General features: G+C 37.9%; 1 protein-coding gene across 2 annotated transcripts in view; it reads right to left on the bottom strand.

The window, feature by feature from the left end:
* Window positions 1–377: 377 nt before the first annotated feature.
* The window catches only part of LOC126381338 (nose resistant to fluoxetine protein 6-like), a 76,562-nt gene continuing 52,654 nt past the window's right edge, over window positions 378–24,285 (bottom strand). Inside the window, exons 3-13 of one of the 2 annotated variants that reach the window (XM_050030837.1) lie at window positions 23,570–23,751; window positions 20,463–20,662; window positions 16,028–16,154; window positions 14,878–14,968; window positions 12,996–13,104; window positions 11,735–11,890; window positions 10,899–11,408; window positions 10,652–10,821; window positions 9,941–10,117; window positions 8,346–8,554; window positions 378–3,581 (exon numbers count right to left, since the gene is read on the bottom strand). In XM_050030837.1, coding sequence (XP_049886794.1) covers window positions 3,453–3,581; window positions 8,346–8,554; window positions 9,941–10,117; window positions 10,652–10,821; window positions 10,899–11,408; window positions 11,735–11,890; window positions 12,996–13,104; window positions 14,878–14,968; window positions 16,028–16,154; window positions 20,463–20,662; window positions 23,570–23,751 — 2,060 coding nt within the window. In that variant the 3' untranslated portion in view covers window positions 378–3,452. The remainder of the gene's footprint in view (window positions 3,582–8,345; window positions 8,555–9,940; window positions 10,118–10,651; window positions 10,822–10,898; window positions 11,409–11,734; window positions 11,891–12,995; window positions 13,105–14,877; window positions 14,969–16,027; window positions 16,155–20,462; window positions 20,663–23,569; window positions 23,752–24,285) is intronic. The other variant, XM_050030843.1, reaches the window with a different exon arrangement.

Here is a 24,285-nt window from a genome sequence, read left to right as displayed (position 1 = left end):
GAGCATTAATATGTATACACTTTGGTACCATGTCACATGAACTTTTTTGACAAATTGAACAGAAGGTCTCACTAAATGTCAAATATGTTAGTGCGACAGAGTCCTAAAATGGGTACATTATATTGTTCATAACTGTACAACAGTGACGGATAGCTCTACTGCGCCCGATGTGATCATGTGTTTAAAGCGAATTTCGGTTTCGCCAGCTACATAAGAGCGCATAACAGACATAACTAAGGTCGCCTTTATCGGACACGATAAGGAGGACTATATATACTACTTACCTATAATTTACCATGCTGCTTAACATCCAAAGCAAGGGATGTCTTAAAGCCGGCAAGGGATCATCATGTCGACGACTAAATAAAATTGGAGACTAGTTTCAAAGTTTTATTCGTAAAATATTTCATATCGGTAGTATTTACAATATTAACACTATAATATTTACAATATGTTGAGCTTTGGATACATATCCGGTGAAAATTAAGTAATAATTTTCTGTTTCCGTATAATGTCTTCATTCTTGTACCTGCGTAGACTGTCGGAGCACGCGTCATGCTAAATTGTAGTATTTCTTAGTCTGATTTATAAACCTAGGGCAAATGCTAAATTGACATACTTAATATGCGATTTTTTGCTAGAGCAAACCATGAAATACGATAGGTAGAGGTAACCAGAGTTAGCTTTTATATCGATTTTTTATATCTCACGGGGCGTGAATATAAAATTAGTTTCGTTCACAATAAAGTAGGTATTTACCAAGAAAAAATATATTTGCTATCCTCAGCTTGTTAAATTTATATTATTTCGATAATATTCTTCTATCATGAAAATCGCTGAGATGAAAATGTTGACGGTTCAAATATTTTCAATAACTTGAACGAACTGAGCTAGACCTATTAAAGTCGAAAGGTCAACAGACATATTTTTGATACTCCGAAGACTTATTTTTTAGTACTCAACTGATAAAACAAGTGAAGCAATATAAATGAAAGATATTTGTGAGCATGCTTGAGCGATTTCATTGTCAAAGAAACACTTTGAAGTGATATATACAGAGTTAATATATTAAAGTAAAATCAATTTTGTTCAGTGAGCTTACCTGAAAGTTTATTTATGTAAGTCTGTCTATAAATGGAGAGAAATGAGAGAGCGTGTCGATGTACAGATGATTGATACGCAGCTGGTTGGTGGCGTAGATTTATATTTACAACAACAAGGTACATGAGCAGTACCGCCTGTTTTCGTTGAAATAAACGTAAAAGTATTTTGAGCCTCTATAATATAGGCAAGTACTATTCGAGAAATAAATCATAGCTTATGTCATTTGTAGCAGACCGTACTCTTACACAATGTTCGGGTTTCTCATACCGTGTAACGTCAAAATGAATATAAGAGGTTTACAACTTTAGCGGTCTATTAAGGGTGGGAACCATGTTGATAAAATCGTCAAAATAGATTTAAGTTGCGTCAAATATATCTGCAACATGAACTCGTTCAAACAGACTGTCCAAAGTTACAAGTTATTGAATTGTATGCTTACTATATCCCTCTAAGCCGTGAATCGTGACGTAAGATATATCGGCAATATGAAATATAATGGAACACGTATTGAAATACAATAAGGAAGAGTATTTGGTTACCATATGTAAACTTATCGTCAATTTATTTATGTGAAAAGCGATCTAAAGGATTAAAACACATTCAAACGTGACAGGAGTATTGTTTCTAGGAAACAACTCATTTCTATTCCATTAAGTGATAAGGCCCATAGCTTATCAGAATATAATGATTTGGTTTTAGGAAACTAATAATATTTAATGACAGAATGACTTAATGTGCCTATACCTGTGTGTAGTCGTCACTTTAGACTCTATTAACATCTTTTTTGATACTAGTTTGCGGACACATTAATTTAATAATATTCATACATAATATTTTCCGTAATTTATACACTAATTGTAAGGTACTTCTTATTTTTAGTTGATGTACTTAGTGACTTTAGATTTATTAAACTGCTAAACACATTAAATCTACAATACTTTGCTAACCTATTGACCCGCTCCTGGGAAAATGCCTCCATAATTACAGAGCAAATGTTACATAATGTCTGTCCATAGGTATAACAGATAATAAAATGTACAGCATATGCTAGCATTGCGGATGTTAGTTACGTATAAATTAATCAAAATACCGATTTTTTTACAGTTTCAAACTTTTAACCAAAGTTCGTCAGTTCTCTCTACTTTATATATTTTCCGCATCATTAAGATTAGCATTAGCTGTACTCTTTACTATCTACGTACAGATTTAAATTTTATTAAAAAAATTATAATTACATACGTACATAGAACACTTTTGTCTTTCGAAGTTCTCTTTTAACGTTTGGTTAGTTGTATTAAGTAGAGAGGCACAAATGATATAACGATACCTATTACTAATAAACTAAGTATATTTCATATCTCTGAGGCACGGCCTAGAAACACGTAAACGGTGTTAGATTGCAATGTTTTCCGTAATTTCCACAATATAAACCACAATTTCTACTTAGCAATCGTAATATAATTGGGGTTCTAATTGAAACAAGATGCTTATTGCTCGCTAATGGTAACTGAATGGTAACTACCGTCTGATGATACACATTTGCACAGATTGTGCCACACCGGATGGTCGGATGAGAAGTGACGCTGGCAGTAAGGCTTGGTATTCATAAGCTTTATCTGCTTAGGGCCAACGCGTAGCAAAATAAGTGTATTCCCATTTTCATATAGTGCAATACTGTTTGACAACGACAAACAGCTCGAGTGTTCTAAACAGCGTGATGCGACAGTATCCAATTGCAATTTCGGGGCCGCAAATCGTATTGCAGTTCTTCTAGTGCTCGTGTCGCGCACACTCAGGGCTTGAGGCTATTTCTGTACTTATCTATTTCATTGGTTAAATAAGCAAGCCTGCACGCTTCATTCGTCGTTTATGCTTCACTGTTCCGTAAACGGGGTCCTAACCGCCAACGGTTGTCTCCGTTCTCCGTCTAACGTCATTTAACTGGGAGCGTCATGAATTTTGACCTATATATGGTTATTTGTTGTCTATGTAGATACAGTCGACTATTCAAATAATGAGCTTCCTGTCGCACTCCACCGCATCCGTTCCGATCGGTCGGTCTGAAATAGACCTTTGTTGGAAAGTGAAATAAATAAGAAGTTTGAGGGTTAGTAACCGGCTAGTAGAGGCATCTTGTCGTATCTTTAGTTTGTTCTTTTTGCCAAGTAAAACCTCGGTTTTTACAAAACCGTACCTATCTATTATGTACCTATCTAATATGGGCGATGAAGAAATGTAGACTGCACTTTATTGTCCATAGTCTATTGCAACAAATATAATTTATCTTTCTATAAATAGTCTTGGAGGACTATTTTCAGTTTCGGGGTTCTCTTAATTTAGGGAATAAATTAGCAGCGGTTTTTAGGGGGGCCCCCACTGAGGATCTTGAGGAGCCTCACCGCGGGAGCCTCAAAAGCCAGCGAGATGGCGAACGAAGCTAGGAAAGCCATTACTGCGTATCCGGCGTAGATGGTCAGCTGAAACAAAGAATGTTATATACTTTATGCTTAAAAAATCATGCGCCCAACACAATGTGCACCAAGCGCTGAAAATGTGGAGTGATTCATTTTTTTAATACTATGAAACGAACATGGTATTAGGTAGGTAGGTTTTATGAACATAAAGTAGAGGTAATATACTAAGCCAAGTAAATACGTAAATTAATAACGATTTATGTACCAAATATGTCAGCCGTCACGCGACTTTTTAATAGGGACCTACAAATAAATTTTGGTGTTTTACAGAGTGGCCATCATGCAAGCGGATTATTGACGAAAAGAATTTAAAAAAACGGGTCAATATTTTGGAGGAAGAGATATTGATTGAATAATAGGCAATACTTATTTTCAGTTTATAAGCATTGTCGTGGGATTACTAGAACGAATCCTATCAATAAAAACAAATGCATAATGGTGCTAATTCCTGTAAATACCATCTAATTTTATTTTAAGTTATATCTGTCATTTTCTTATCCGCCGAAAAGGAAAGGGACGGGTAATCGACAAGCATAAAATTTATGGAACACACGTCAATTTTAAGCACAAATCTAAACCAACCGTCTAAAAATTTTACGTCAGTCAATAACCCGACACATTAATTTACCCATTCTTCCGAAAATTAAGAGCTGTGAATCATCCGTCCCTTTCCTTTTCGACGGTTATGAAAATGACGGATATAACTTAAAATAAAATTAGGCGGTGTCTCCAGGAATCGGGGCCATTATGTATTTATATAGACAATGTACTAGATACTTAAAATTTTGTGCGCCGCAAGGCAGACATGAAGAACGTTTAATGTGAACACTGTTATCTGTATTTATATTACTCATGTTTTAAGTAAATAAATTATCTTTATCTTTATCCAACTTACAGTGTGTATTATAAGGTTTGTAATTGTCATTGTTAATGTTCCAAACTCATATGTAAAATGTAATTAAATTCGTATTTTTTTAACAAAATTCGGAAGTGTTTCGAAATTGTGTCACTAAATAAAATATAAGTTTTATGTAGTATATAAAGTGAGTTTTACGAGACAGAAATTGAATTTTTTAAATATTATTTGTATACGTAAGTAATTTAATCATCATCACTCAATATCGGTGACATACACGTGACAGGTGCATGACGAACCGTCTCTATCATGAACAGCAGGAAATTAATTTTAAAATGAGCGTATTTGTATACCTAGAAATTGGAGAGAACAAAATGGACCACTGTTACTGTAAAAAAGGGTCTAGACTATCTATGTAGGGCGTATCCCTAAAGATAGGGGCTCGCGATAACCAAGGAGACGTCTCCCAATTAGAGATTGGCCAAAAAAAGGAGGGTGACCTTTTTGGTGTCAAATGAGAGACTTCCCAGGGAACGTTCTCCAAAAACAATATAGATGGCGCTGTTCAGATTTAACGTGACAATTAGTACCTATTTTCTCATTGCTCGGGGTACATAATTATTCAAAAATATAATTTAATGGCAGAGACATATTTAAAAATCATTGCTACTTGATATTTGGATCAGATACGTATAGAATTATGTTGCTCCCTATATTGCTTCTCTTTATTTTGATCAGAATAATAACGGGTGGAAGATGTGTTGTGCCTGGGTGTAATAACAAGGGTCACAAAAACAAAGATAAAAAATGCATGTCTGTTATCCATGAAATTAGAAGGTTACACCAAGGGAAAACTGTACAGCGCCATCTGTATTCTTATTGGGGAACGTCGCCTGGAAAGTTCCTCATTAAATCACATCAAAAGCGTTTCAATAAACGCAAAAATTAAAAAAAATGTACTATAATTATCATTCTTACTCGTAAAGTTATTTTTTTTTTTTTTAACAAGCTTTTATTATAATTTTCAGTCTTATGTAACTTTTCAAATATTCATCAACCTTCCTTCATAATTTCCACAACCTACGAATACTTTTGATCCTGTTGAAATACCTATTCTATTTTTGTAAAGTTCCATTTTGTGTATTTACCTCATGGATTTTGTTATAGATATTGATAAAATCAGAAAGTATGATGTAAGTAATATATTTACACCGGATATCTATAACCTATACAGTACTACTAAGGTGCACATTTTATTTGAAAGGTAAAGATGCTATTTATTAAATTGTTTAATTTTATGGCTAGAGATGCCTTGTCGACTGCTATCGGGACTACAGCGACCACAATGTAAACTGTATCTCTAGCCGTTAGTTTTGACGTAATTATAGGTTAAAGATAGTGAAATAGAATAGATGCTATTGTCGCATCACAAACATTTACGGCTATTTCTATACCTAGTTTCTATGTTGTATGTTTGTCCTATGCAATAAAGTATACTGTATTTTATTTTTACGTTTAAGTATACGTTTGTATAAAAGAAGTTTATCCGCTTACTTAATATCGTTCCCGGCAGGACACGATCGGTCCCTGCTAGGCAGGGGCATTTGGCGGCAAGGAGATTGGATGCCCCCGACATTTCTCAAGTAACATACTTACTTAAGTAAATATTAGCCGGGACCGATTGTTTATAGTGTCCTGCTGGGAACGATATTCTTCTTCTTCTATCGTGTGGGCTGTGAGGTGAATTACCAAATGAACGAACGAACGAACGATATTAAGTAACCCTCATACCAGGGTAGATTACATCGGCCATTGATCTGACAACACATATGAGAGAACAACAAGCAGGTAGCGATGTCATTTTTATCCCGATATAACATAACATTGTTTGGTAAGGACTTTTCAGGCTTGAATCACCTGATTGTCCGAAAACGTAAGATGATTCCGTGCTTCGGAGGGCACGTTAAGCCGTTGGTCCCGGCTATTATCCGTAAAAACACCTCCACCAACCCGCAGTGGAGCAGCGTGGTGGAGTATGCTCCATACCCCCTCCGGCTGATTGAGGGGAGGCCTGTGCCCAGCAGTGGGACGTATATAGGCTGTTTATGTATGTATGTATAACATAAGCTTTCGACTATATTTCTTATTGGGCTAGTTATAGGTACATCCACCTCATGATGAACTGAGTACTCACGTTTCGGCGAGTGATAGGCCCCGTGGACTATTACAGAGATGAAACATAATTTAGATATCTCCATAATCTGTGACCTACCCGTTATTCCGTTGCTCACAAACTGTCTCGTGATAATATTTTCCTTTGATCCGTTAACCCTGTGCAGATCTTACAGCTTACGTTTAAATATTAAATTTGGGAACAAAAGGACGTACGTGTACCGGCTTATAATGAATTTTGAATTAAAAACCTTCACGCATAGATTAAATTAATGATTGTAAAATCGAAGTCCCCATTTTACATCATAAAATTTTCAATCTTTTTCGTGCAATTTTACTTATTATCCCTTGACATAGAGGAGTGCTTTATGTTACTTTATGTCTTGCTTTGTGTTATATTTACTTGCCTAATGAAATATTATTAATATTTGGAAACATTGAAAAAGTTTGCATGTTATCACAGAATAAAGGACCACAAGTTCTCTTGAAATGTCGTGTTGGCAGACATAACCCTCTCATACGTTCGTCGCTCTTGCCAAGAAACTGAATGACCGCTTACATTGCACTTTTATATGTTTTACAAACTAGACATAATTTGAAATGGTCCCGTCATGTTTTATGGTCCGACTCAGGGTAAAACTTTTGGAAGTTCCGTGCCGATAGCTCAAGTATTTTTTCAGTTTATCATAGTTTGACAGTTGCCCGGATCGCCGGCCCTCCTCCGGGAGGAAACTGATCTCTCATTTGCATGTTTGGGTGCTAACGCAATTTCAAGCTCGAGCCGACGTTGACGTGCAAATTCAAAGATTTATGTTCTTAATAACTGAGGGAGATCCCGTTAATCCTTTATATATAACTCACGTCCAATAAAGGTCAAAGGAGTTCAGCTTGCCGTCTTAATCTGTGCAAACTTAGTGGTTACGTATTATCTTCACCCTCTCAGGACTGTTTAATAGATTCAAAAGGATTTTGTCAATCCAAGCGAAATATGTGCAGATGCACAATGGTTTTGAATTACAAATATTGCAATAAATTGTTTCTGTGGCTTTACTTATTTTATGCTTTAATCTAAATTGATTTAGCTTAAGTAAGAAAAAATAAATGTCTCGGTTATTTGATATTCCAAACGAAATCTCCGACAATTGAATAATATTTTCTGTTTCCAACAAAACACCTACATTTCGAGCGTGCGTTATTCACAGATGCGCTTTTTCATACATTGCTATTTTGACGGGGCAGGACGGGGAACGGGAGTGCATAAATATTTCAATGCATATTTTAAACTTCCGTGAAATTTCACGAATATTTATGGCGCGATTCAACTTATTCGGTTTAAATATTTATCATATGTCATAATAAGAGTATAGTACGAACTGTCAGTAACTTGTCGGTCACAAGTGTATTTTGGACATTCCCCATTTCTTCCGTTTCATTACTTCCTTGTGATCAGTCAACAGGGTGCTCGTGAATTGGCATTGTTTTGTGCTCATTCAGCAGTTACTGATTGCAGAAAGTGCTTGTTGCATGAAGTGACACAATCAAGAACAGCGAAGATGAATTATTGTGGGAGAAGTCTATTCCACGAGAATTTTGAAAATAGAACAGTTACTAGATAGAGCTAGGTACGAAACTTTATAATGGCCACTAAAGAAAACATACGGCCAACTTCGAAATCCAAATCTACCAAACCCAAATCTGCCTAGAGCATGTGCGATTAGTAAAAAAAAATGTACACTCACAACCATACTGACCACCATAGAGTTTTGCATGTGTAGGGGGCCGTCCAACAGCGCTGAGGTATACATCATTATGGTGGGATGTACCAGATATGCGCAGTAGGTGAGGCGGGAGAGAGGGAGTAGCCCTCGGTACGAGAGGAAGGAGTTGACCAGGCCCCCGTACCCGCAGCAACATGCAACTGCTATCCACGCCAAGGCTACGCCCCATGCTGTGAACGGAAGAATTATATCAGCACCGTTATACATCATAAACTTTGTCCATTGCTGAAAAATAGAGTTAGAATTTTGCGATTTTTTTTTGTAGTATTAATTCTCAAGAGGATTCTTATATCTTATACAATAGTCCTATTGTATAAGATTGCAACGGACAACAATTGGGTAAAACGGGTAACAAAATGCTTGTTCTTCGTAAACACAAGAAGAAATCTCCAAGTCGTGTCGCCTAGCCACAGTTTAAACCAATTAAAAAGTATTCTTCCCTAGAGCCTACAGCACTCGGAGTATTTTATTTTAATGAGTTGGATTAGAACAGGCGAAGTTTAGTCAGTCCTTTACGACATCCCGTAATTGCTTGTTAACCAACTTTTGATTTGATATGACTTATAAGATTGTAACAGAAGATATGTAAATAATTCGATAAACATCGATACATAATTACAGTAGCTATAAGGCCATATTTATTTTCGTTGTAAAAGTGATTTGAATACCATAATATTTTCCAACAGCAGTCTTTGCAAAGTGGTAACTTACAAAAGCAGTGTTTTAATGAAGCTACTTCAGGTATTCGCAAACACGGCCCCTAAAGTAAGGTACAAACAATAAAAGCGACGAAAACGGGCGACCAAGGAACATTAAAATGCTTAGTTTTGTTTCAAAATACCTCGAAGAGGTATTTCGTTTTCTTGGTTCTGCGGTAAATAGGAATGTGTTTATATACCTCTGTTTTCTCGGTATTTTCGGTAGTCTAGTAAAACCTGGCAACTTCTCAATATTTGAATTGAAAAAAAGAACTGCCATAAAGCAATCAATTTAGTTATGGAGAAATTCGATGTTCTCGTAATCTGCCAGTCGATAAGGATTGAGGAGACCTTTTTTACTTATTTCGAATAGCGCTCAAAGCAAAATAGTCTCGCGTTTTTTCCAGCTGTTATTTTGCATGAATGTAACTACAAAGCACTTTGCGTTTTTCGAAAAGAGTAAAACTCGGGTTTATATCTACCAAGAGAGGATCGTAAAAAGAACTCTGTATTTTTCACAGTTGCACGAAGAGAATCCTTGTGGCTCCCATTACTTGCACTGCGTGTTATTGCAGCACGTTAGGAACGACTTTGAGTTGCAACGGTTTACCTTTGTAGCGTCTGGAAGACTAAGCGTACGCTAAATTGCATTTACTGGGTATACAAGCACTACTAGTGCAGCTTCGTGACTTAACAATATTATGTTTCAACTGTTTCACGATGTTAGGAAGGGATTCAGGCTGGATATAAACTGGTTTTCAATGAAAATTTATTACAAAATATTTTACAAACGCAAAACCTCTTATATGTACTTCTGTAGGAGAAGGGAATTGGCAAAATATTGTAATTCTGTTTTACCTGTATGGCCCACACTAACGTAGAAGGCAGTGGGCCAGACCTCAAAGTATCCGTCCACCATACCGAAGATGAGGCTGCCGAGGATGGCGATAGAGCACGGCCACCCTACCACCACCAGCCAGTACGGCAGCCGCACCTTGCACTTAGTCTTGTGCAGGTACCATCCCACTACCATACCTGCAACAAAAAGTACATTTGCACTTTTATTCTGCACTCTCCCCTCAGTTCCGTTCGTGTCGAAACAAAAAATATCTTGAGAGCTATTATTACAAAAGCTTTCAACCAAACCGGAACAAAATCTATGCAACGGTTCTCCGAGTTATTACAAGTTAACAGGAATAAACTCACAGTTTAAAGGTCGAGTTGGGAATACAAAATACAAGCAAAAGAGCAGTTGAAAACTGTTGTTAACTAAATGGAACATGATTTTCGTCTCCACATTTTTTCGCAGCAAAACAAAGACCCGTGTAATAGCGGCAACGGCAAGATTCATTTACTTTTATTTCGAGTGAGCGGTAGACCGCGAGAAGTTGCCGAATTGTTCATCGACCCATTCGGTTTTGAGGGTCGCTTTTAGGGCGCGCTCACTGACCTACAAAACGCTTATCCGATACGCACTTGCCACTAAACTACACACTTTCGAAGGGATTACTTGGACGGTATAGGAAGGGTAAGATTCGCGCATTACATTGTAAGATCACACTATCTCACCGATTAAATAGGGACCGATTCTAGACCACGGTTTATCGTAGAGCGCGTCGAACATTTCAAAGGGCTCCTGTATCCGTGCTTTGTACTGATGCCACACCGATATGTAAATTGTTGTCACCCAGGAAGTCGACAACACCAGTCCTAGTAATGCCCAAGATATCTTTGGATGCCTGTTGAAAACAATGATTTTATAAATAGATATTTAAAAAATCTGAAACTAATTAATAAATCAAGCAAGATCACTTACTTTACAGATATCAGTAGTAATATTATTCCAACTACATAAAACTGTGTGTCATTGGCCATGTACCAGGACCAGACCATACACATTTCTCGTTGAGGGTAGAGATTGTTGATGTAGAGGAGGTTTCGCCACCAGAAGAGATCACATGTGATGTGATCAGGGACGGCGGACTCGAACACCGAGTGATAGTGGGTGTACCTGAGGGCTACCTCGTTCAGACCGATGACGAAGGCGTACGCAGGGGTTAATCTTACCACTCGATACCCGAACAATACAAAGAATGATTTAGTCATCCTGAATATCTCATCTTTACTGTATCCTTTAGACGAAGGTCGATCCATTAAATCCTCACAAAACGATTGCTGGCTGATCACAGATACCGACAACGCAGAGTTGGTGTACCCGTTGATGTTTTTGTTCATGTCCTGTTTATCGTTCTGTTTCTTTTTATCAGCTTTGCTCTTCGCTTTTTTGTCCTCGGTTCTGAGGAAAAGTACCGTCACAAGTAGACCACTGAAACAAATAAGTAATCTTATTACACTTTTAAGTTTTCATTTCATTATTCATGTTTTTGATTCTATTTGGGTGCGCATTTTTATTGCTCGCCGAAGACAGTTTTATTTCGCGGTAACTTTTAAATTTAAAATTGGCTTTTTAGGCGTATTTTTGCAGCCCAAAGGTACGCCGTTGTTTAATATTTTTAATGATACAATTATTATTGGCAGATTGAAGCGAGATTTCTTTTAGCCTTGTGGATAATTACTTTTAAAATTATTCCGGAGATTAGTTAAGTACGTAATAATATTTGAGTTAGGGTTTTTCGGGATATAAAAGTGTACCTAATGAAGAAGAAGGTGTCGACACAGTAGGAGGCGTTGCCGACGGACTGGTACATGAAGTTGCGCTCGGTGACGATACGCATGGTCTTGTTGTCCGCCACATAGAACACCGTCAGGTAGGTGTGCACCATTATCACCCATATCACCGACATGAACCTGTGAAGCACATATAATCACGCCCATATCCCTATCGGGGTAGACAGAACCACAAGTCACACGTAAGATAACCCGCAGTGACTTCTGATATTGATGTCAAAATAGATATTGCAAACAACAAAAAGATTTATACGAACCGACAATAATAATATCATGTTATGAGGAAGAATCCATTACGCTATGTTTATTATTAGCTCATTTTAGCTTATGAAAAATAAATAAAAAGTGTCTTTGTATGCAATATGAAAGTCACGACAAAGGCTAAGCCGTGTAAGAAGCGTTTGGCGTTCGTTCATGTGTACGAACTACGAAGCATACTTAATTGGATGTCGCCTTTTGAAAAACGCTCGTAAGTATGTAACTGCATTTTAAAAAAGATTCGTTTGTACGTGTACCAGTGGCCAGTTGACTGCTTCTAAACAGGACTATTTTAAACGGACCAAGTCTCAAACTGTTATCGTTTCCTGCAAGTAAGGATCTGTGTTGCTCATTCAGGGGATGTCAGGTAATAGCTACCTACTTGCTGGCACCAACTTAAAGCAATTTTAGTGAATTAGATCACCGTTAGACTTAGGTCGTTGGTCTAACAGAAAGCTCGGTGATTTGTGGGTACGTACATCATCTTACGATGGATGTACCTCTTACTACCCCACTTGGAATATAGTAGTAAGCTTCTGTTATGTATATGTTAGGGACTTAGTTTTTTTCGCTCTTAAGACACCACTGAACAATTAAAGCCAAACGTTACCTCACGTAAGGTGCCATTGATTTATGCCAGGCGTTCAAACTGTACCAACCGAGTTGGCTCTAAACCAAAACGTCTCTACTTCCCAGCAGTTGAACTGAGTAGGCAGATGCCATAGTTATTTTCGATAAGCAGTATATTTTATTTTAATGTGTTAATTACGTCACACGAAATTCGTTTCCAAAATTCGACATTTTATTCGAGTTGAAATATCTCTTCGGTCTATCCACCGGCCTGCAGTGGAGCAACGTGGTAGAGCATACTTTACCCTCTATTTATGATAGAGGGGAGGCTTGTGTAACGCATTGAGATATGCTGAATATAGGTTGTTTGTATATTGTGTTAATGTATAGTACATACCTCATCCCATGCAGGCAGGTGAGCGCTCCATCGGTGGGTCGGTCGGTGTTCAGGATGGTTCTGCCGTTCGATAGCATGGAGAACGACAGCAACAACTCTGACCACGATCCTGTAGAAAATTATTTGTTTATTTAAAGAATCACATAAGAGTAGCTACAGGTGCATTCATCACAAGATGAAATAAGTACCCACGCTTCACCGAGTTTTTTGTTAAACTTTATATGCGACGCAATTGCGGAATATACATGGAATATTTTTTGGTCAGTTTAGATCAAATCTTATTAAATAAGTTTTAATTTACAGATTTTAATATTAGATTATATCTTCTTGCGCCTTTAAGGCTACGGCTTAGTAAGTAAGCCCATCCTCTCAATCATCTTGTTTAACTTTTCAAATTATAAAAAAGTTCATTTTGACTTTTCAATTCAACTGTCAGATGAGTCGTAAATAAAACTTCTTGTCATATGGCATTTTTCAGTTCAAAAAAGAAACTTGTAGAAACTAACAATTACGCATGAGCAGTTTGCTCGTGCTTGATACTTCGTTCGCTTGCATGGCGCTGTGCCTTTTTCAGTCTGGCGAAGGGAAGCCTACTCCGAAGCAACAACGGTAGGAGATATAATAATGGTAGATATGTTATATATCGCCGTGCACAGCACGTATATTTCCAACGACGATGTCAGAACTCGCTTGGGTTGATTTAGATACAGGAGTACAAGGGTCGGTCTTTATTTATTTAAGTGCAAACCTTGAGAGTCGGGCCCGTGTATTGTTGTACAAAACATTAAAAAAACTTTTATAATGACCTGGTATTCGTATGTAAATAAATTAAAATTTATTAAGCCTCGTGCGCAACCCTCTTGCCCTAAATTCATTATGAGCGTTGTCTCGAGAGGCAGCCTGTCCTCCGCTCCACTGCCTACAACGCTAAATGGAAGAAAATTAAGGATAAAAAGATCAGAAAAAAAGGTAATGTAATCTACTAACAAAGTTGACACAGTTAAGCCGAGCTTTAAATCTAATTGTTATAAACTTACTTACTAATAAAAGCTTGGAATAAAAATGGAATCCACTGTGGATTAAACGTTTTGTGGGGAAATATTTGAACGTTTAAGAATTAGTTAAGAACGGGGAAGTTTAGTTGAATTTGCCAGCTAAGCTTCTTAGCCGCGGCTTATGCTGCAGCGTGGAGATAAAAGCTGACCACCATCTTGAATTATTCGCACTTTACGTTAATTAATCAAGTTTTGATATCAGCAACAGGACGCTTATAATTAACTGTATCCCTTAGTTAAACTCTGCCGGCTTCACTTAGTGGGTAGAGTAAAATCTCTTAAGTACTTAGTTATAAAAATAATCCGTCATCTTTTGTGATGTTTTATATACGATTTACATAAACAGCCTATATACGTCCCACTGCTGGGCACAGGCCTCCCCTCAATCAACCGGAGGGGATATGGAGCATACTCCACCACGCTGCTCCAATGCGGGTTGGTGGAGGTGTTTTTACGGCTAATAGCCGGGACCAACGGCTTAATGTGCCCTCCGAAGCACGGAATCATCTTACTTTTTCGCACAATCAGGTGATTCAAGCCTGAAAAGTCCTTACCAAACAAAGGACAGTCTCACAAAGTGATTTCGACAATGTCCCCATCGGGAATCGAACCCGGACCTCCAGATCGTGAGCCTAACGCTCTAACCACTAGACCACAGAGGCTGTCCGATACGATTTATCGAGCTAATATTATCATGATTTATAGTGCTTAAGTGACCAAAGGCGCGTCTCGATAAAAGTCTCATTTTATTGATAGATTTGTCGCGTCTACGTCGATAAATATGAAGTATTTGTGTTGTGGGAGAAGCTGGTGATAGCGTGACTCACCACGAGTCTCGCGCCGCAGGTCTCGGTCTCTTTCTGTGTCCTTGTTGTCCGCAGCAGGCTTCGCCTCAGCATCGGCCACATTATTGTTGTGCTGAACATACAGATATAAACATTAATTTCAACTAATAAATAAGTACCTACTAAAATAAAATTATGGTGATTGAGTCGGGCAAACATAAAATAAGCCAGCATTGAGACAAACCAATTTAAGTTTTATTTTTCAACTCTTTAAATAGTTTTTTTTTACCTCTTTTCGTGACGTGACTTATTGATATGCCGGATGGAACAACTAGGTCAGATTTTTTTTTACCAAATTATCATTTGCTTAACGGAAACATGAGTCTCTGGGATTATAATCCCATCTCATTTATTTAAACCGAATATTTGTAGGGTAGTAAAATTTTGAATGATTTTAGGCTGAAAATTGGTCAATTTTGTATTTCAACATTTTAAAACGCAAAACTTCAATACATAAATACGATTTTAAAGTTCTAGACGTAGCGGCTTGGTGGACATAGAAACTTTAATCATTATCTGGCCAGTGACCCTCAATTAAATGAGGGTCAATATACAGCAGCCTATTATGAGAGACCTTAACTTTGTAATCTCGAGACATTACTACTTATTACTAAAACAAATCCTGAAAATGCGTATCTAACTTATTAAATGCGGTTAGACACGGATTTGTTTAGCGCTGCTTTTTTAAGGTTTTAACGTTTACTTTCTTTAATGGCAAGACTAATCAGCATTTATTACAGAAACTGGCGCAGGGATTAGGGTGTCTGATATAACAAACAATAGGTACATGATAAAAAAATACTAAATAGGTACTTGAGTCTGCAAAATATTTTTACGATTCTGTCTAGTCTGGTAGTTTCCTTATTACTTTTAGGGACAATTGATAACTAAGTAGGTATATTGACGTTTTAACTAACTTTTATAAACATTTTCTTGACGGAATATTATTCGCAATGACGAAAAAAATCTTGAAAGGTCCGCGGCCCGGTGCTGTCACAAATCCTAGCTTCCCGTCACGAATCTCTCGGGCCCACGTTTTTTTGACGTGATTAGTTATTAATTTTCCTGATATTAATTATTTGCATTGGGTTTAAAGATGTGAAAGTGTAGTGATATGTGAAGGAGTACCAACAGCTTTGAGACGGTTGTCAGCGAGCTCGAGGTCGCGGGAGGCGGCGGCGAGGCGGTGCCGGCGCTCCAGGTAGCCCTCGTATGCCGACGACACCAGCATCAGCACACCCACCAGCAGCACTGCTGAACTGGAACCATACAATAAAATACGATCAGTACAAACACCATTTACCTCTTCTCTTCTTCTATCGTGTTGGTTGTGAGGTGGATTACCAACCCTATCAACCTATAGGGTTACTTTTGAGCCGCCAAAGACCCCTGACATGGCTCACGTAGTAACCAGGACCAACGGCTTAACGTGCCTTCCGAAGCACGGATCATCTTCCTTTTCGGAAGATCAGGTGATCAGCCTGAAATGTCGTATAACCAAATTAGGGATCACAAAGTGATTTTTCGCGATGTGTCCCACCGGGATTCGCCTTGACATCTTCCCCCCGGGCGGCAGGTTGGGTCATGGGTGGCCACTGCAATTTTACGGATATACGCTGTCTGCGATCCAGGTAGGTACCTACTTACGAAGAGAAATATAATAATATAGTACGTTTTGAACTCAAACTCAAACAGCTTCAACAAATACATTTATTTATTCCTTCGATTTATTGATTTACGTTAAAATATTAAGTAATTATCCAACAGAAACTTTGAAGTTGCGAGCACAAGTAATGGACAGAATAATATCGCAGTCTTCGAAAAACGAAAGTTTCTTCCAAGTTTGATACCAGTTAAGAAGCTGAGCTAATCGAAGAGATTTATTCCGGATCCTGGGTATTAACCTAGCGATACACCTATTGAAGGTGTGGTACAACCATAGAATAAATAATAGTACCACGTACAGTAGAGACACTCCCCGCCCCGCACCGATACGAACTTGGAGCGAGTTTGATTTACCTCACCCCCTGACGGGGGTCACTTTATCTATTTAAGCCGTAAGTTGTTTGTCTCGCTCGCACACATAGGGTAAGTCGGCATGGTAAGAACGAGATATTTTTTTGGAATGTCTGGGATGTGGTATAACTGAGCAATCTAATACACATTATCTATCTCTTTTCTGCCTGGTAACCTGCAGCCATTTAGTTCTAAAATGCAAATGAAGAAGCGTACGGATCCGTTTAAAGATAACCGATGCACATTATACATAACTGTCAATGACATGACAGAATAAATACATATAATAACAGCTTCACTAAAATGTATGCATTAATTAACTCGCAATTAGGAGCATAAAGTGCGCATTAACGTACACGTTATCTGATGTCAGCGTCATTATAGCTCATAACAATGATAATGCACCTCCACATACATTAAATTTGCCAAAATGAACACATTATGCTTTAATGCACGTAGGTCACCACTATTAGTACGTAAAGTATGGCGCTTTTTGCGGTTAAGATTAAACATTTTAGTGCTGATATACCAGTTTGGTATTAAGATGAAAATGCAGGGAATAATAACAGTAGTAGTAGTGCAGTTGATAAATAAACGAGTCAATCCTTCGGTTAGTGAATTAAACTAAAGTGTCAAATTTATAAATTAATAAGAAGAAAAGAGTATCGTAACTAAACGTCGACTGTTTTTCTCCGAAATAACACATCTCTCTCTACTCGTTGTACTATGTTGTGCGCGAAATATTCAAAAATACCGAATATTGTATACGCAACGCAAACTGCGTTGCATATGAAATACCGAATATAAAAAAATTAGAAAAAATAACAATGAGAGATCTGCCACCATAGTATACCATAGTATGTACCTCATATAATATTTCACGCATAACATAGTATAGCGAGTAGAGAGAGATGTATTATTTCGAAGAAAAACAACAATTTTGATAAAAAATCTAAGCCTACGTTCTTCGATAGGTCTACCTTTGTAAAATCCTGGTAAGCACAATATCATCATTATTACAGCTTTGGAGTGCCGGCGTTCTAATAAGCTCACAAAGGGAAAATTAAATCAAAAATGTATGCTCACAAAGAGAACATTAAATCGAAAATTTATGCTCACAAAGAGAAAATTAAATCGAAAATGTATGCTCACAAAGAGAAAATTAAATCAAAAATGTATGCTCACAAAGAGAACATTAAATCGAAAATTTATGCTCACAAAGAGAAAATTAAATCGAAAATGTATGCTCACAAAGAGAAAATTAAATCAAAAATGTATGCTCACAAAGAGAACATTAAATCGAAAATTTATTCTCAAAAAGAGAAAATGAAATCGAAAATGTATGCTCATAAAGAGAAAATTAAATCGAAAATGTATGCTCATATACATACATAAACTGCCTATATACGTCCCACTGCTGGGCACAGGCCTCCCCTCAATCAACCGGAGGGGGTATGGAGCATACTCCACCACGCTGCTCCACTGCGGGTTGGTGGAGGTGTTTTTACGGCTAATAGCCGGGACCAACGGTTTAACGTGCCTCGAATTAAATTAAATCGAAAACGTCTGACTTGGACGGGATTTGAACCCGCAACTCAAGAGCTTCTTCTTCCCATGGGTGAGTGGTATAAAAACATCATCCAATAAGTTATGTTTGGGAAATAGGCGTGATCTTATGTAAACTATATGTATGTTTATTTTAGGGTTTCATAATTACCTGTAGGAGAAAACAAATGATCAAGATTCTGCCAAAACCGCAATTATTTTACATTTTTACGATAATTTCACGTAAATTTCGCGGTTGATTATTTCCACAGCTTTCACGTTTCATTTGGAACAGTTGTCCCATTGGACCTTTGCAACCATCGGACCTCCTATTATGCGAAATAGGCAAGCCAAATCTCAGATTGTGCATGAAAATATTCCAATTACATTCCCCGACTATGTTTGTACCCAACCTGCATACTAAATGTGTTTAGAATGGAATGAAATGCGATAAGACCACACCCAATTCTCTTCTCTGATTAAGTATGACCACTTAACCAGAATTATCAGTAGCCACGTATTAATTACATAACGCTATTGGAATTCGAAAACTGCTGGCAATGATTATAATTTAAAATAATTAGATACGTTTTGGTCATTGACATCTCTTTAGTTTCTCAGATTTTCAGATACATTTTGCCTCTTGGCTATATAAATTCTATTGACATCAAAGTTACCTATTGATGTCACAAACCTTAGAAAGGTTGTATTTTAGGTATTTAACTTTTATATTAAATGAAGGCTTGCGTCTGAGTATGACTACAAAAGATGAAGGGCAGTCGTTTAGAAAAATGACTGAAAATGAATGAAAGAAAAAACTCCTAATTATTTTACCAACTCTTTTCTTTCAAAACTTAATGATAGATTGTTCGCACCTTTGCTTTTGAAGTGTAATTATTGATTTTTAATGAAACGACGCAGCGTTATCGCGTAATGAGTGCGACTGAAAAACGGGTAGGGTGACTGAAAAAGATCTACCTACTTATTACATCAATTTTTAATTGTAATTCATTGGTATGAATATGCAGATCTGTAATGGCATGTGAAGTTTTGGTAAGCTCGCTTCTCTTATTGTAATTCATTGGTATAAATTATTGAATTGTAATTTATTGGTATGAATTACAATAAGAGAAGCGAGCTTACCAAAACTTCACATGCCATTTCAGATCTGCATATTCATCATGCTTAACCAATTTGGAAACAGAGAGAAGACCTATGGTCAGTATAGTAGAGAGACGTATTATAGAGGTTGTTTGTAAGACGAAAACAATGTTTTGGGATACCGTATCTTTACAGGCGCGGTTTCGCGACTCATTTATTGATATTAATGACGGTGCGCAGTCATAAAGTAGTCACATAAATTATTTGACAACTGGTGGAACAGACCGTGCCTGGCTCAACAATGGGCAAAACCAATAATGAGCCGCTGCGCTGCCTGTAAACGACAAGCATTAGTACCGATGTCAGTGTAATATTATCCTGCTGTGACGTTAGATAACATTTTTAGATTGTCTTCCATTTTCTCCTCGCTAGTTCCTTGGATGTTGAGACTAGTGACTGGTATAGTTGAAATATCTTGGAACTACTTGGAACTATAGGTATAGACTCATTTATTGACGGCCTCCGTGGTCCAGTGGTTGAGCGTTGGGCTCACGATCCGGAGGTCCCGGGTTCGAATCCAGGACATATCACAAAAATCACTTTGTGACTACTAGTTTGGTTAGGACATTACAGGCTGATCTCCTGATTGCCGGAAAGTAAGACGATCCGTGCTTCGGAAGGCACGTTAAGCCGTTGGTCCTGGTTACTACTTATTGATGTAAGTACGTAGTCGTTACATGAGGCATGTCAGGGGCCTTTGGGGGCTTAATAGTAACCCTGACACCAGGGTTGATAAGGTTGGTAATCCACCTCTCAACCCACACGATAGAAGAAGTATATAGACTGTTTAAGTAAGTAGATACCCTACCTACATAAAGTACTTACGAAAGAATTTATGGACATACCCGAGTATTTGAAATTTGGTGTCCCGAAATATGCTGTAGTTTCCGGGCACGGGGCGGACGCCCACGGTGTGGATGGAGGCGTCGAGGCCGGCAGCGGACGCCCGGGCGGCGGCCGCGCGCTCGGCCCCCGCTAGGACGGCTGCGAGACCCTCCTCCGCGCATGATGTCGGGATACACTCGCCTACCAGCATCACCCTGCTCTAAACAAAAAAAAAATAAAGTTAAGTAAGTACAAGTACTTAGGTACTTATATGTTTGTTGATTTTCGCGGTTGATGAGATAATCAACCGGAAAGAGTATGGAGTATGCTTTACCACTGTTTTTTTGGGACAATCATGTAATTCAGCTTGTAGTGTTCTAACAAACAGGGCAATATCATAAAATGATTTCGGCAATGTATCCATCGGGAATTAAGCCCGGACGTCCATATCGTGAGCCGAATACCCTTACCACTAGACCAGGAGGCTCAAAAATAGATTGAAAACTTGCGTAGGCGTAAAATACCTTATTCATTTTAGAAATCATCCAGGTAGGTACGCATTTTAATCGCTCTATAATAGTAATATGAAAGAAATGAAAAATATTCAATTTGTTCTTATCTCCAAAAACGATTCGTATAAACTAAATTGGATGGTACGGTTAACGGTTTGAGTAGGTAATACGTTTTACAGTTTGGCAACGAAAATATTACACTTTGCTGCAAATGTAATTAAGTAAAATGTAATAAGATATGTTAAGATATAGTATATTAGCTAGGTTTGCTTTATATTTCATACCTGTTGTCGTAAAAACTAATCGTACAAACACCTTGTAAAATTATATTTAGAATACTACACAGCGCCAAACAGACAGTCGCTTCTGTGAAAAACCTGACCTGTCAAATCTTAAGGTTAGATAAGCGTACCCCGTCAAAAACGGGATAACGCTAGGGAGGTGATGACTTACTATGAAGCGAACAAAAAGCTTAAGATATTGAATTTTCTTTTTAATCACGTGTTACACCACAGTAATTGCGCTTTAAGTCTGTTTTAATTTATATTGCTATACCCAGCTCAAAGGATTCGTCGTGTTATTGCTTCAGTTCGAGAAGCGGCAGAACTGTAGAAGCGTTGGAAATCGATCGTCGATGTCTTTCGAACAAACATTTATCCAATCGGGAAACAAATCGTGAATGCATTTTCCTATTCCCGCTTCCGAGTTCAGGAACTGTTGCATAACTGAAAATTGCGCTTCGCCGTTGATCATCCTTTATCTTTCCGATCTATAGATGGGTACTTAGTGCCAAGCTTACCAGTTTGCGATCGCATTAGTGAAATGGCTAATGTTTCAGCTGAGCACTGCTAATGCAGATATATAATCGGCCATTAAGGAACGTCAGTTAATTCTTTACAGACGAGTCCTTTCTTAGTATATTCGATGGATTATTGACAGCTTCATTTTGGTAAGTGCCTAAGTCAATGAATTCTGGGGAAGTATCGGATCGATACTAGTCTTTGTTTACATACATACATAAACTCACGTCTGTCATCCCCAAAAACGTGGGCAGAGCCACAGAAGGTACTTTTAGCACGATATCTCGATTATGCTCATCCATTATATTCAAAATAAGTATTCAGAAATCACCGGGTTTCCCTCCGATAATTACGAACACTTTAGGACCCCGATACCGACCCGCAGGCGTAGTCAACAATTTCCTCATTTAGCGCTTAATCGCTATCGACCGACTAGGGGCAATTAATTCTTTCAAATATAATACACTCAGACGTGAGCTGAAGTGGGCACCCTTAAATTTTTGTCTGGGGTCGGGTCGGGGAGAGCCCTCAGCGCACCCCATTAGTCCAGCCAAGTAGTTAATGACATCTGAGGCAAACTTGCAATAAGTCACGTCACAAATAAAAACGGATGGCGAGCAAGAAATGGTTCGTATCGTATACCTTTTCAAAGATGTCCCCTTACAAAGGGTCGAAGTTCAGACACATTTAATAAAGTACACAAGACAATCATTGTAAATGGAAACAATGACAAGTCCCTTTTGTTTTTGCGTGCATTAAGGTAGAAACGTCTTAGGCAGGCATTTAACTTTCGAGTTAAGTCCTTCAGTCGGTGACATCTCTTACTCACGAGTGAGACAAACTTTTGCATTAAACGCTCGCTGACTTTTCCCTAGTTATTACCCTCGTCACTGCAACTAAACTTTATGTGACAGTAAATATACGTAGAAGTAATCAAATACGATATTTTGCCGACTTCTTTTGGTCATTAGAGATAGATCTAGAGAGGGAAGGAGTTAGTTTGATGGAAATAATAGCACAATGCTCGCTAATGTGGTGACTCATTGTACATAATATATCAGTTATACACCATTGACTTGGTGAGCGTTGGGGATAGTTCGTCTGCATAATAGACCAACGTTTGTATTCATAGACAATAATAGTCTTGTCATTTGCGGATAAGATGGAAAGCGTCAGCAATTTACAGGATATATTGGACATAAAATAAAAGTTACCAAAGCGAGTTTATGACCACGTTTAACTTCTTGGGTGTTAAAGTCTCCATATATTTTAAGATACCTCTTACCAAATGTTTCTCGACTTTATCACGGCGTACGTGGGGGAAATAAATGTGGCTTTTTCTCACAGAGAAGGAAGTACTCAGTTTCCAAAGTGGTGAGAAAGACACGTACATAGGTACAGAAGCAACACTACTGGAACTTGAAGTAGTCAAGCGGAACTTTTTAATTGTATTGGCGACTGTGTTTGAAGTGGATAGAGTGCTTACTCAGGCAGGTGAGTAAATAAATAGTTATACGATCGTGACTAAAGGAACCTATATTATTGATTTAAAAGGGCTAGAAGCAGTCGTAGCCCATAAACTTGATACGAAATTCGTAACGGGTAACAGTCGATTGCAATATACTGATCTTGGACTGTTATTAAGAAATCTAATTAGTTCACTTATTCATAAAAATTTACAGTATAAGTACTTTGATAGATTTAATTTTGTAGGTACACAATCTTGTGTGAATTTGGCAATGGTTTTTACAAGTAGATTTGTGGAGTACCCAGCTGCATACAGATTAACAAGGGTAAGTTATGCAAAGAACCTACTGTAGGCAAGTGTTCCTGGTCAACCGTGAGGTTGACCTTGGCGATGTAGAAGCCGGTGTCGAAGGGCGGCGTCTGCGCATAGTACTGCTTCAGGCGCAGGTCGATGCACGCGTTCAATGACCCCAGCCAGTACTCGCTGCCGAACAGCACGTTCGAGGTGTACTGGCCAGACGCATCGTACACTGAAAACATAAACATTTCATTCGTTAATTGGTTTATTTTTTAAAAATACCTTCGTGTCGGGTCTTGACAAAAGAGAGTTCGACTGTAGATACCGTAGGCAGTAGGGGTAGGCAAAGCTACAAGTCATCAGAAGACGATTAGCGGCTTCTTTTGATGTCAAAAAGTTCATAAATATGACGCAACGGTTACCTAATAGGTGCCCCAAATAATTATCTATCCCTTCTCAGTAAGTCCGAAGCCGAAACCATTTTATCCACGCTGCAAATTTATTTTTCAGTTTATGAATTAATAAAACCAATTTATATTTCGATTATAGATGAGTAAACATTTCGATTTCAATTTTCCTATAATTGTTCAGTTGATAAATCGTAGCGAACAGTTCGCAGAATACTGCCAATAATTACTTTGCGGCTGAAACTGAATAATTAATCTTTCAGGCATATTCGACAAACCACGCGAGAGTACGATATTAAAAATGCATCTTCCACGAATGATTACTTAATTGCCAACTATAAGTACGTTCATTCATTAGC

The sequence above is a fragment of the Pectinophora gossypiella genome, chromosome 3 (assembly GCF_024362695.1).
Source record: "Pectinophora gossypiella chromosome 3, ilPecGoss1.1, whole genome shotgun sequence".
NCBI classification, from domain to species: Eukaryota; Metazoa; Arthropoda; class Insecta; order Lepidoptera; family Gelechiidae; genus Pectinophora; species Pectinophora gossypiella.
Note: the sequence above shows the minus strand (reverse complement) of the source record. Positions and strands in the feature narration are given on the sequence as shown.